The following is a 13277-nucleotide window of genomic DNA, read 5'->3' on the forward strand; positions in this document are numbered from 1 at the left end:
AACACCCAACAAACCACAAACAAACAAACAAAAAGACATCTCTGATGAAGTTCTTTGCTGAGAGTCTGTCACTAACGCAGCACTTGGTAACCAGCTAGAGATGCAGTCAGATTACAAATCTCAACATAACCAAAATAAGGCATTGAAATAAGGTAAATGAAGGCATTGCTGTAGGCAATGTAACTTCTTTCAAGCCAGGTAAGTCCCACTAACAGAGGCCCTCACATGGCTTCAGTACAGAGGAGAAAAATGCCCCGTTGGTCACAACCAGCAGTTGAAATTTCAGGACATACCAAATCCGTGCTGAATTTCAGCTTCAGAAATCTAGCTTCATCTTTGAAACATGTCTCAGTCTTTGTCTACAGTGCCAGACAAATCACCAGATTCTGCAAGTCAATGCTGGATTCAGGTAAGGAGATGGAGTAGTTGCTCAGCTATTGCAAATAACATTTTTGACCCATGGTATTTCATTTTCTCGTACATAAAATGGGGATTAAACAATGCTTCCTCTCATTCCTACCTTAACTTCTGTGCTTAGGCAGATTGCTGTAATTTGGAGTAAAAAATGTCTTCTATAAGATGTACAAACAACACCAATCTTGGGTTTCTATCACAAGATCTACAATGATACATTATGTATGAACCTATATGTTTATCCTGTGTTTTTATTGGATCAGATGGAGTCGACATGTATTTACTTCACTTAAATTGCAACTCTAGCTTGTAAAAATGATGCAATTTTTTTTTTTTTCTTTTTCATTTTCCACTGACAGTTGGCAGACAAATCTTGAGAGCAACTGAGCAAAATTTAGGTCTAAAAGAGGAATTCAGGAACTGTGTGGTTCTAAACAGCAATCTGGTTAAGAAACATTCCGGCAGAAGCCAATGCTAACTTTTTTTAAAGAACATGTAGTCTTGCTGCAATACCAAAAAGATTTAAGGAATGTAGAATTAATTCTTGCCTGACGGTCAGAGAGCTGAACGGTTAGAACTGTACACGGACAATCCATGGGAATGGTTTCTACACTAACCATGCTACCAATGATGGTTATGTTTTCTTGTTCGTTCAGCTTCTCTTGTTTATTAGAGCCACGTTTTTCTGGTTATTTTCACAGTTGTCAGAGTTCCCTAAGCTGAAAACATTAAACTCCAGCCAGTCAAAAAGAAGCCCAGAAACAATCTTGGAATCCTCAAGTCTCTGACATCTTTCCACAACTTCACAAATAAATGGCGCGGGAGGAAATGGAATTCGTTCTGTCCTGTAACGCTTCTTCCATTTTGAAGGAGTTAATAGCAGGAAAGACATGGAAGACTTCAGGGGGGTAGGGAATGGGATTGTTTTTTTATACCTGACTGAACCAAGTGAAGTTGTGTTCAACAGTGCAGCTGGTTCATCAAATTTTAACCAGGGGTTCTGCAATTTCAGCTTATTTTTGAATATTATTGAACCATCAGAGTTCAAATATAAAGTGCAAGAATCCTTGAGGCTACTTGCTTTTAGGAACAAAGAACTACTGAAAAATTCCAAGCATATCTACCCTAACTCGGCAAGAGCAGATAGAGAATATGCTGTCTGGCCAAACACAGTATGACTGTCTGTCAGAACACCTCCATGTCTTTAGCAGCAAAGTCACCTCTTTCATATCTAATGCTGAGAAAATCCCCACAAGGCTTTTTTTTTTTATTTTCTTCTTTGAATGCTGTTACTTTCCTGTTCACCACAACTAATAGAGCATCACTAAAGTTACTGTGCCAGTTTTTCATCACCAGATTTGTTCTTGTTTTTATTGCTGCTGACAATAGCTACAGAATAAAATAAACGTTGTTAGAAGGGAGTTTGCAGCAGGTTTGTATTTACCCTCTGCTTGAACTGGATTATATTATAAGTAGCATGCACAAAACCACAGATTTTTATTTTTAGGGAAATTACAGAAAAAGGAACTATCAAAGTTATAGATATGATTGCATTGCCAGATGAATGGGTATTCCCTATGCTTGTATTAGAGAATTAATGGGACTAGACAACAGGTAAATGGGAATATATATCCCTCCCATGCTTCAAAGGAACAGAACAGTATGATCCTGTTAGAGAATTGCTCAAATCAACATTCCTGTGCTGTACCTTATCTCTGATCAAAATGCGATTTTCATTTACCAACAGTCCTGCAGTTCATGCAAGAAGGCTAAAGGTAAAACAAAACCTCTCACTTGTGTTGTTAAGAAAATATGTGCTAAATCAAACCATTTATGTAAAATATGCTTGTGCAAAAGAATTTGGACAAGTTTGTTTTTTGTGGGAACTCAGTTAAACTGCCACCAAAGACAATATAGTTCTTCTTTGCACATCTCAAATAGCATTAAACCGTAAATACCAGTAAGATGCTCAGAACCAGTATATGAGAGGCTGATCAGTAAAGCAAAACAAGTCATTTAAGTTATGGAGAGACTGTCTTGGGCAATTAGTGCATTTCACTGCACCTATGCTGCTACATCACCTTAGGGCAGATGAAACCTGCTGGAATACTGCTGCAAAAATTAAGAGATGCCCCAAGCCATCTTGCAATTTCTCAGAAAAAAACCCAAAACAAACATCCAGGTGCTTTTAGGTGTGACACAGCACCCAAATGATACTGCAGAGGATTATGATATCTTAAAAAAAAGGTCAAACTCCACATCTAAAAATTCAGTGTCAACAGTAGATTGTCTCAAATATGGATCCAGTCCCCAAGCTTGGTTCTAAGTTCATACACTGAGAACTGTGATTCTTTTATATTAACTTTATTCAGCACCTCTGTCACCTCCCCCTGGTCCATATTCCTGTTTGTTGTTGGAAGCTTGGATAATTTGTTCTGAAAGTACAAAATCATGACCTAATTTGTCTCAAAAAAAGATGAGAGTTCTGTTGGTCTGTGCAGAACTCATGTCTTTGGAGGCACGATGATGAAGAGACTGAGAAATGATGTGAAAGTCTGGCATATGCGATTGAAGACAGGAATTAAAAAAATTACATGAAAAGGAATACATCACTGAAGCAAGTTAACTGGAGAAATCACCTGTGAAAACTGACACTCCAAAGTGTCACATTTTCATGATGGAAATCATGGAATACCACAAAAATTTCCAGTCAGCACACCACACAGTGATGCAGGGGAAGACTGCCATGTATCATCCCCTGGGCCTTGCAAGGATAAAGGGTTTCCTGGGCTTGGCTTGGATATGCAATATACTTGGCTGCAACAGGCTTTTGTTTTCTGAGTATTTCAGACTTGGTCTGCATGTGCCATACAAGCACTTTAACACTTCAAGTGCTGTAACTCTGACTGGAGCAATATTGTATCTCCGCTGTTTGGAAACAATTCTGCCAAATCTTCTAGTTCTACACAGCGAAAATTTTAAAATGAAAACAGGACATACATCAGTGGACATCCAGATATACAGCTGCCTTGATGCAGAGGCCACTGGGATGCCTATGCACAATGACAAACAGCTTTTTTAAGAACAATCTGATACCAAAAAGGGCATGTTGTAGTGGGAACAACACTTGAATGTGAATGTACTCTGCTGAAATAGCTGTGGCAGTAATAACGTGCTGGCAGAAATGTTCCTGGTAAAAGTTTGCAACATGGACGTGCTGTACATGGTTTGTGAAAGTGTTTCCATTTGATATTATGGGGATTGCACCCCTGCCAAAACTACAACAGATGCTTCAATGAAATGCAAAGAAATTTCAAGCTGGTTGACTACAATGAAATTTTGTTTTGATTTTGAACTCTGGCAGGAAACAGCATTAATACTGTTCCTCACAGCATTATTCTACTGACTCAAAATCTTCACTCTCAGTCTCTGGGACTGTAAGCATTTGCCACCTTAATGTTAATTTAGATATGTTTTATTATCTTATGTTTCATAAATATAATATTTCAATAGTTTATGGCAATCTTATATATCAGTTTTATCTCTCTCTGTCTCCCTCCATAGTTACGTCCAGCTTCTGCAGTACCGAAGCATATAAAAAAAGAGCTCATTCACAGATACCATGCAGGAAGATGAAAACATTTAGCAGAAGTAGCATGCACGAAACCACAGATTTTGATTTTTAGGGAAATTACAGAAAAAGGAACTATCAAAGTTATAGATATGATTGCATTGCCAGATGAATGGGTATTCCCTATGCTTGTATTAGAGAATTAATGGGACTAGACAACAGGTAAATGGGAATATATATCCCTCCCATGCTTCAAAGGAACAGAACAGTATGATCCTGTTAGAGAATTGCTCAAATCAACATTCCTGTGCTGTACTTTATCTCTGATCAAAATGTGATTTTCATTTACCAACAGTCCTGCAGTCCAGTACTTTCCATTCAATTTTTTTAAAGAAAAGAATCTGCCTGTCATCTTCTTGGAAGTGTTTATATATATATATATTTTTTTTAAAAGGTAAATACTACAGTATGTTACAGAAAAAAACTTACTTCTCCTAGAAATTGAAACACTCCTCCCTTTTGCTGCTTTATTTGATGTTGAGAAGTTAATTTCATGACAGTAGTTAGTTTTACTTTATGCAGCTCCATGATTGATGGGTAGAATAATCAGGATCCCTAATAATTTTCTCAAGAGTTACCTGTCAGCATGCATAACTCATCGTAAAACCATTTATGTCACTTCTGGCATACCTTTCAACACTTTGGTGCCTGCCAAAGAACAAATCAATAAACGATTATTATTATTCCATGGCTGATACTAGGTAAGTGCCTCCAGTGGCATTCCTTGTTGGGGGATTGCCATTAAAGCTTTTAGAACTGCATAATCCGAGTCTTATTAGGCTACTCTAGTGAGCATAGCTCATAACAAAAAAGTATTTTCAAACTTGTTAATAACTCCAATTAACTAGTTACCATGGAACACAGTGCTGAATAACACCGAGGAAACTTACTGAAAAATAGCACATACTTTTTCTGAGTATACATTTGATAACAATGGAGTTTCACCTGACTACTTTGGGTCTGATGGGAAAATCCATTTCCAGTCACACAGACACACATTTCTCCATTTTAATACTTGATATATGCATTATAAAACACACTTGAAATTACAAGGTCTGCAAATCTCACTTACGACACCACTAAATTTTGTACTGCAACATGCTGTTGTAATGAATGTCTTGGTTCTTCACCACTAGGAAGGCTACATATTTCTCTCTCTTTGAATCTTTCTGACCAGCCTAGGCCTTGCAGCAGTCTACTCTAAATCCACCTTTAAAGTGCCAAGATCTAAGAGAAATTGATCTGACAAGTGTTCTGACAAATTATATCTTCTAAGCACTCAGATTACAAATCTATCTCTTTAATAGCTGCACATTTCTCATTCCTTTTACTTGCCTCATTCAGCAATCTCCACCTTTTCAAAGTATTAATGAAATTGAGGTAAATATTGTCTTCAGAAAGCATGGGACAGAATTAGCTGATTATTTATCCTTACAATGAAAAAATTTATGTTTAAATTTTTCCATTGTTACTTAGTATCAAACCACTTAAATAGAAAAAAAAAAAATCATTAAAGCCTTATTTCCCTCAGAGAGTTGAAGGGCCTCGAATAATTTCCTGCCCAAACCAGTGTAAGGTTTTCCACCAGTTTCAATGGCCATACAAGCAAAGCACGCTGCAAGTGATATGCAGTGGCAAATGAGTTTCATCAATTTGAACACTAAGCACACCTCTGCTACCAAGACTGGAAGATACTCATCCTGTGTCCTTCTTGACCTTGCAGCCCACAATATGTGAGCACTGGGCTGAAAAATGGCAGGCTCATTGTTGAAATATGAAGTGATGCACATGGGAAAAAACAACCTATAAGTATACACAGACAATTAGGATGTATGCATTTGCTCATATCACTGAAGAAAGAAATATTAATGTGATCATGAATAATTAACAGATAACAGCAGTCTAAAAGACCAATAGACAGTTGAAGATTATTGAGGAAGGAATAGAGAAGAAAATATCCTAGAGAGTTTGTACGTTCAGTGATTCAACATGTGAATATGGTACGTAGTTCCAATTACCTTAAAGCGAAAGAGATGCCATGGAACTACATAAGTAAAGAGGTAACCTCCTATTAGGCAGGAACGACTTACCTATGAGGATAGCTCAAATAGGTTACTACACAGTTACAACACAGTTTAGAAAGGAAACCAACTGGTATTGACAAGTAAATAGACCATGTTTGTTTATTATTTCTCATACCAAAGGCATAAAAACCCTACTGAGATAAACAAGTAACAAGTGTAAAGTCAGGTGGGGAGAGGGAATTAAATTGTGGGAAATGTTGCTATGGGATGTTAGGGAAGTTAGAATGCAAATAATTTTAAAAAGGCATAGATAACTACACATGTAACAGAGCTGGAAATTGGTGTAGAGGTGTGATTATGAGCCTAAGAAATATTGCATTGCCAATTGACAGACAGTAGAAAAGTATAGTAGAGGAAGCATCATCCTACGATTCCCTGATTTTACATATTTATTCCCCGAGAATCTACTACTTGTTACTACCAGTAGTAGACCTTTGTACCAAATGGAGTTTTGGTCTTAACTAGCAAGACTATTCCTACTTTGGAGGCTATACATCAACCAAGAAGTAACAAACTTTTTCTGAAATGAGTCATCTTGGATAATTGATTTGACTGTATCCAATACTCTTGAACATATAAAAAAGACCCAAACCAAGTCAAACCCTCCTTCAGTATAAAACCATCAATACACAAGAAATTTGGTAATACATATTACCTTCTTAATATTTGCTTTTTTTCAGGTATTTCAAGTTTTTTCTCCAGATATTTCAGATATTCAGTAACATCTTCACTTCCAGGTGTGAATGAATAAGTCTTAATTTAGTAAATATTCCTTTTATCATAATCACCATCCTGCACCAGTATGTCTTCTTCCGTTGAACTCAACATTTTCTGTTCCCAAACCTCAATTTGATATGATAAAGTAAGTGTAGCTTCAAGAAATATATACCAACTTTGTCTCAAAAAACCCAATTACAGTGCATGTTCCAGTAGAGTCATTCAGACCCAGTCTCAGCTGGTTGCTAAAGGAACTGAGACTGCAATTTTAAACACAAAGTCTCTCACATAAGCAGCTGTAAAATACATGCTTCTACATATGGAAAATGGATCTTTTTCTTCAGTGCTATGAAAATTAAAATTTTTTTGCCTCTTTAAGTAGATTTTTATTTGGCCATTAAGATTTGCCAAAGGAAGAAACATATAAGGATTATTAATGGAAGCAAAAATTCCTGTTAAAAATGAATGATTTGTTGAACATGGATACTATAGACAAATTAGCAATCACTGAAATAGAAGGAATTACATCAATATATGAACCCACAATATTATTTCCTGGGTCTAGGCCTTAGCTTGTACCAGGGCTCCAAAGATCACAAAATCTTTAGTTCAGATATGGCAGAATGTTGCTCAACTTCAGACAATAATATCAACTACAGACATACAATATTTTGGGTTTTTCCATGATTTGTATTCTCCAAAACCTCACAGGTCTTTCCTCAACTTGAACTTCCTACAATTTGAACCTCTATAATCTAATATCATGGAAAATTTGATAAATGACAAAAATTTTCATAGTCTTCAAATTCATTATAGGTGGTTAACAGTGTTCTGTACTACTCTAGTTATGTAAACACGGATTTGAATATTTGGATAAATAGTGGTAAAATAGCCAGATATGTATCTGAATAAAGCAGGTAGGAATATAGCATTTTCATTGTGTGAAAAATGTTAAGATTAATAAAAATACGCTTGGTCTCAAATAAGAATAAAATTTACAGTTTCAAGTATTTTCACAAATAAGTTTTGAGAAAAAAAAAGCCAAAGAAAATTATTAATTGTTCAATTTATTATATTTGAATATTTAATTTCATTTAACATAAAAAACAGTTTTGCATGAAAAGTGTTTTGAAATTGAAAGTAAAATTTCTGAAGCAGTTATGATACTTGTTTTACTTGCAATTGCAATGGAGGATACACAGTCAGTTGTCATGTCCCTGTTGAGAAACATTAACTTCCAACTGAGGAGTGCAAATTCTATCTACAAGCTAACTTTCCACTGTGGAATTTTTTTTGTTTTGCAAATATGAGTAATTTAACACAGAGATTTCTAATCTTGTGTAGTGGTAACTTGGCCTCATCTGTTCAGAGTACCACAATAAAAATATAAAGATTTCAGATTAAGGAATAGCATTAAAAGTGCTTAGTTAACTAAATAAATGATAGCACTTCCTTTAAATCCAATATCCAAGTAATATTTTTAAAGACTTCATTAAGAAGCTAAATCTTGATCACTCAAACTGTAAGGTTTCCAAGGTGTTCAGAGAATTGCACCAGAACTTCTGTAGTCTCATGAATACAATTTGCTTTAGCAACTTAGAAGTCCAAATAAAAAGTATTTTTTCCTTTTAGCTTGCTTATAAAAGTCAACAAAACTCTGTTTTCAAAGATTCAAGATGAAATGTTATTTCAGGATGCACAATATTTCTGTATTGGTATCCACATCTCTCACTTAAATAAAAATGTATCTATCTTTAACTAGACTAGCTCAAAGACAACCATCAGGCATACAGAGTAACTGATAAATGCAAAAAAAAAATTTTTTTAATAATCCTCTCTTCACTAGAAGCAAAAACTGTCGAAGCAACAAACATCATGTATCGTTCATGTGCACAGTATAATTCCTAGAATTCTGCTAGCACTCGTACACTGACCATGGACAACTGATCAGCAATGGGATGGTGTAGAACAGGTACTGTTTAAAGGATCTGTATCTCCATGTGACTTGAATTTCCTTTCTTTTAGTAGTTATAGATGTTTTTGTAAAAGCTAAACTGGTATGCGTTTTTTCTTTTCCAAGAAATAAAACTCCATTAAGCTTTTTTCCCTTAAAGGGCTCACACTGAGAATCAGTATGTGTGCAGTAGAGAGAACATATTTAGAGTTTTGATAATGGAGACAGGAAAAACCACCAACACCACCAACAAAGCCCCGGCAACTTTCTAGATTGCCCAAAGCATGGAAACCAGTGACAGTTTAGAAGCAAAAAAAAATTCTAAAATAAGACGACTGTTTAGAATTCAGACTATATATGCAGCAGCTTGTTTGCACTAACATAGAGCCACTAGAATCAAATGTAGGGCTGAAAGAAAATCTTTCCAAGGAAAAGGTGATATGATGTCACCTCAGGTATGAAGCTGGATAAATGTGACCACACAAAGCCATATTAAGGACTTGTATAAAATACTGCATACATTCCTGGACATGCAGCCAAAGAAAATGCTTTCAAATTGGAACAGATGACAAACACTAGGATAAAGGAAGGGCAAAGAAAAGCCCACCTTTTAGAAGAAGAGAAAGACAATGACTGGCTTAGCTGCTCTGAGAAAAAGTTTGAGTGGAGGAGTGAAGGGAACCAAGATGTAACAACTCTGTTATCTAACTCTAAAAAAGAGTAAACAACAGATGACATTTAGAAACCTTTTGCTCTTTCAAGCTATTCAGAAACTAGTTTAAGATCAATTAAGTTAAGCTAAAGATGACAAAATTACCAGCTGAGGACCTCCCTCCACTGCTGCGTATGCTATTCATCTTTATAAAAGCATCCTGTGCTACAGTCTGAAAAGCAAAATGGAAATATAGTCATATCCTAGTTCAATGCTCATCAAGTTTTATCAAAGAAAATTGTAATGCTCAATGAACCTACTTAAAATAATTTGTAACAATTTAAAGAGTATCAAAATACTTCAAGTCATCTATCTAATAAATATTTTTCTCAATTAGTCAACATTATAGATCAAATTCTAAACTACAGATCATTCAAATTACACATGGCCCATCACACACTAATTGGTAAATCACAAATTAGGTATGCAGTAAATAATCACGTACCTACTTCCCTCAGTCTTTGGGAGGAAATTTGGTGAATCTTTTCAATCACTTTGGCATCAAGGATGGCTTAAAACCCATCAATTCCATTAAAAGGGCTTCAGAGAAGACTCCTCTGTTGTGATTGTTCCTTAACTGTCAGAGTCTGCCAAGCTTCAAAACCATGTCTAGGAATATGTGCTTCTTGTTTTTAAAAAGAAACCCAAGCAAACAAACAAACAACCCCCCCAAAAAACCCCAAGATCAGTCACTGTCTATTTTGCCAAAGATGCTGATCCGCCTACATGCTAAATCTGCACATTGCTGATCTTTGTGAATTTATTTTTGTTGTTGCCAAAAGAAACGTTTCAACAGCAGCTGCTTTTCCAAAAGAAGTAGCTCTGAATCAACAAAGAAATCTTGTTTGTGAGGTCTACACAGCTCTGGTTTATAAGAAATTCAATTATAAAAAAGTGTACGAATCCATTAAGTCTGACTCATTTGTAGTCAATTCTCTGTAGAAATAGGGCATGCTGAGCGGACAAAGTGAAGAGAGCACTTTAGAGCAAGGAGTAATTTGGATAGTGTTAATAAATAACATGGAGGGAGTATTATATTGGAGCGACAAGAAGGGAGTCAGAACACATTAAGTTTGGGAGCGTCCCCTCTGTAGAGCACTCTCCGGAATCATGGGATGGCCACCCCTTCCTCCCATGTGAGCATCACTGTGACAGCTTGTAAACCCAAGTCTCTGTGCATGTGAAGGTGCCCTCAGAGAACCCTCTTATCTGACAAAATTGACAGCAACAAAATTGCTACTTCCTGCCATCTAGTGGGGCTCAATGCCCTGCGCTCATGCCAGTATGTTTAACGTGAACCATGCAAAATAAATTGAATCACATAAAATTAAGCATTTGCACATAAAAATGTTTTCATCACACAAGTTGACCAATGTAACAGTAAAGAATATTCCCAAGGTGACTCTCAGTGAAAAAACCTCCACGACATTTAACTACATTCAAAGCATTCACAGGAAAAAAACATATTCTCTTTCAAAATTATTAACAAAAGTAAATTGGCCATGTGAAGGAAAGCAAGTATAAATGAGATCTTCATTTCTGTTACCTTTGCAATGGTCTCGTGCAGGCTGAAGGAAGGATCCAGCTCTTCAGTTTTTGTTGTATGTACAGGAAAAAGAGCTTCGAAGAGAAAGCTAGAATTCTGTAAGAAGGAAATAAGAAGCCTTTTAGGATTCCACATTGATTTCCTCCTTCAAATGCTTATTGGATTTCATTCAGAGATTGAAAACCACTTCAAATTGTTCTTAAGTTTTGTCGATTATTAAACTTATTTCACTGATCTAATTAACTGATTCCAAGTCCCTGAAAGAAGCAAAAAACCCTATGTCTTATAACTTTATTTCTGGAATGGCAGTTGTCTTTGTAATTATGCTTCCCAAAGCAGCTAAAAATTTTGCCTAGAGTGAGAAAAAAATATTCACACAGATTTTATTCTGAGCTAGGCAGCAATCAGACATTTTATTAAATACGCTATGATTTAGTCTTCAGAAGAAATATAAACACAATAATCCAAGAATATACTTTTATCTTCTGCAAACATCCTACTTCTGTATACAGTTATAGCATCTACATAATATGGGATTTTGGTTAATTGCCTAGAAGTATATCCTTAAGGTTGACCACTCTTTTTAACACCTAGGCAAACTTAATATATTATTTGTACAAGATGTTTGCCTTTTCTTGTACTGCAAGAAAGCAAGAAGTTAGGTTGTGTGTTTGCTGTCACAAATAAACAACAAACTGATACCCAGGTATGCACTAAAAAAAAAAAAGCAAAACAATACAAAACAAAACCCCAAGCCTCAAAGGTGTACAGATGATTATAATGGAAATTATTTTAAATCTATGTTCCTGAACCTGGTATAATAACCCAGAAAAGAAAAAAAAAATCTTTCTCTACATCCCTGTAACTCCTGAGAAGTACATCCTAAAATTTTCTTTTTTTTTTTGTGGAGCTCCTCTAGTTTTCCTCTTAAGTCATGTCCTAAACTGTCCTTCTTGGAAAAGCTAGGAACCTAGTGCCCATCTAATTCTCACCTGGTATAAAAATAGGTGTAGAGGTGCACCTTGGTGGACAGAGATGCTCAGTTTGGTAAGTAGAGTGTGAACACACTCACTGTTCACCAACAGCAATGAGTGCAGTACAAAAGCACACAAACTATGGCCAAAGTTATTTCAGAGATCAGCAGGAGGATGTGACAGTGCATGATTATCACGCCATTCTAAAATGTACTAGCTACAAGCAGTTCTTTTAAACGTACTCTTCAAAGTGAATTCTGATGCACAAATAACCAGAGATGCATCCGCTGCATTTACCTATGTAAACTTCACCTCAAGCCCTCTGTCAAACCCTGACTGAGCTCTAGTCAACTAAGTTCACCATCATAATCTGTATCTCCTTTCAGAAGGTCTAAATCTTTCTTTGTCCATGAATGTCATTCTGGGCTTTGATTTTAATTTTGGATGCCAGCACCTAAATGTATTACTGTGTTTAGCTAGAATATCCTAAGGTCCTTTATAGTATTTTGTATTTAGTGTACAAGGCACTGTGTGCCACACAGAATCACACAGGCTTACCAGAGGGATCCATCAGGGACTGCAGAGGGACTACAAGCCTCTCATTAACAAACTTCCTTGCAGCGTGTCTCTATCTGAGTGCTGGGAAACGAGTCTTGTCCTTCAGCCCTGGCAGAATCTCTAGGGAAGTATCCAGTTTCAGATTAAGTTAGGCTAGTCCTAGAAATTACATTTTGCATTCGTCTTTTAATGCTACTGCTTTTTTTTTTTTTCTGGAGAGGGCCAATAATAAGAATATATAAGAAAACGTATCCATTAAGAAAGGTCAAGCAGAGGAGTGTGACTCATGAAATAAATACACTTTGCCAGATTCATAATCATAACATTTTATATATGCTAGTTCTGGAGCTTTACATAGGGCCCAATGAGGGAATACCCCAATTTTGAGTGTAACTTTTCTGTTCTATGAATTTATGTATAAAATAGTACTAGAGCAATAAGAAGCTGACAATATCCCTGGCTCAGAAATGCCTAAATCATCATGAGATTATACTATTTACATCTGCATGAAAATAATTTTGAAAGATGTCTAGAGTATTTTCAGATTGAATTCCAAATAAAATGCTCAGAAGCCTGGGATGCTGTCTTTAAGATGAATAATTTTTCTGGTTTAGATTATTTCTCAGACTGTAAGTCAATATTGACAATGTTCTGGAAAGATGCCCTTTTCAAATACCAGCTTCCCAT

At 36.0% G+C, this 13277-nt stretch overlaps 1 protein-coding gene across 1 annotated transcript in view; it reads right to left on the reverse strand.

Moving 5' to 3' along the window:
- Positions 1-13277, reverse strand: part of NAALADL2 (N-acetylated alpha-linked acidic dipeptidase like 2) — a 434283-nt gene that overhangs the window by 57283 nt on the left and 363723 nt on the right. The window contains exon 12 of the mRNA XM_074912228.1: positions 11059-11154. Coding sequence (XP_074768329.1) covers positions 11059-11154 — 96 coding nt within the window. The remainder of the gene's footprint in view (positions 1-11058; positions 11155-13277) is intronic.

The sequence above is a fragment of the Athene noctua genome, chromosome 8 (genome assembly GCF_965140245.1).
Source record: "Athene noctua chromosome 8, bAthNoc1.hap1.1, whole genome shotgun sequence".
In the NCBI taxonomy this organism is placed as follows: domain Eukaryota; kingdom Metazoa; phylum Chordata; class Aves; order Strigiformes; family Strigidae; genus Athene; species Athene noctua.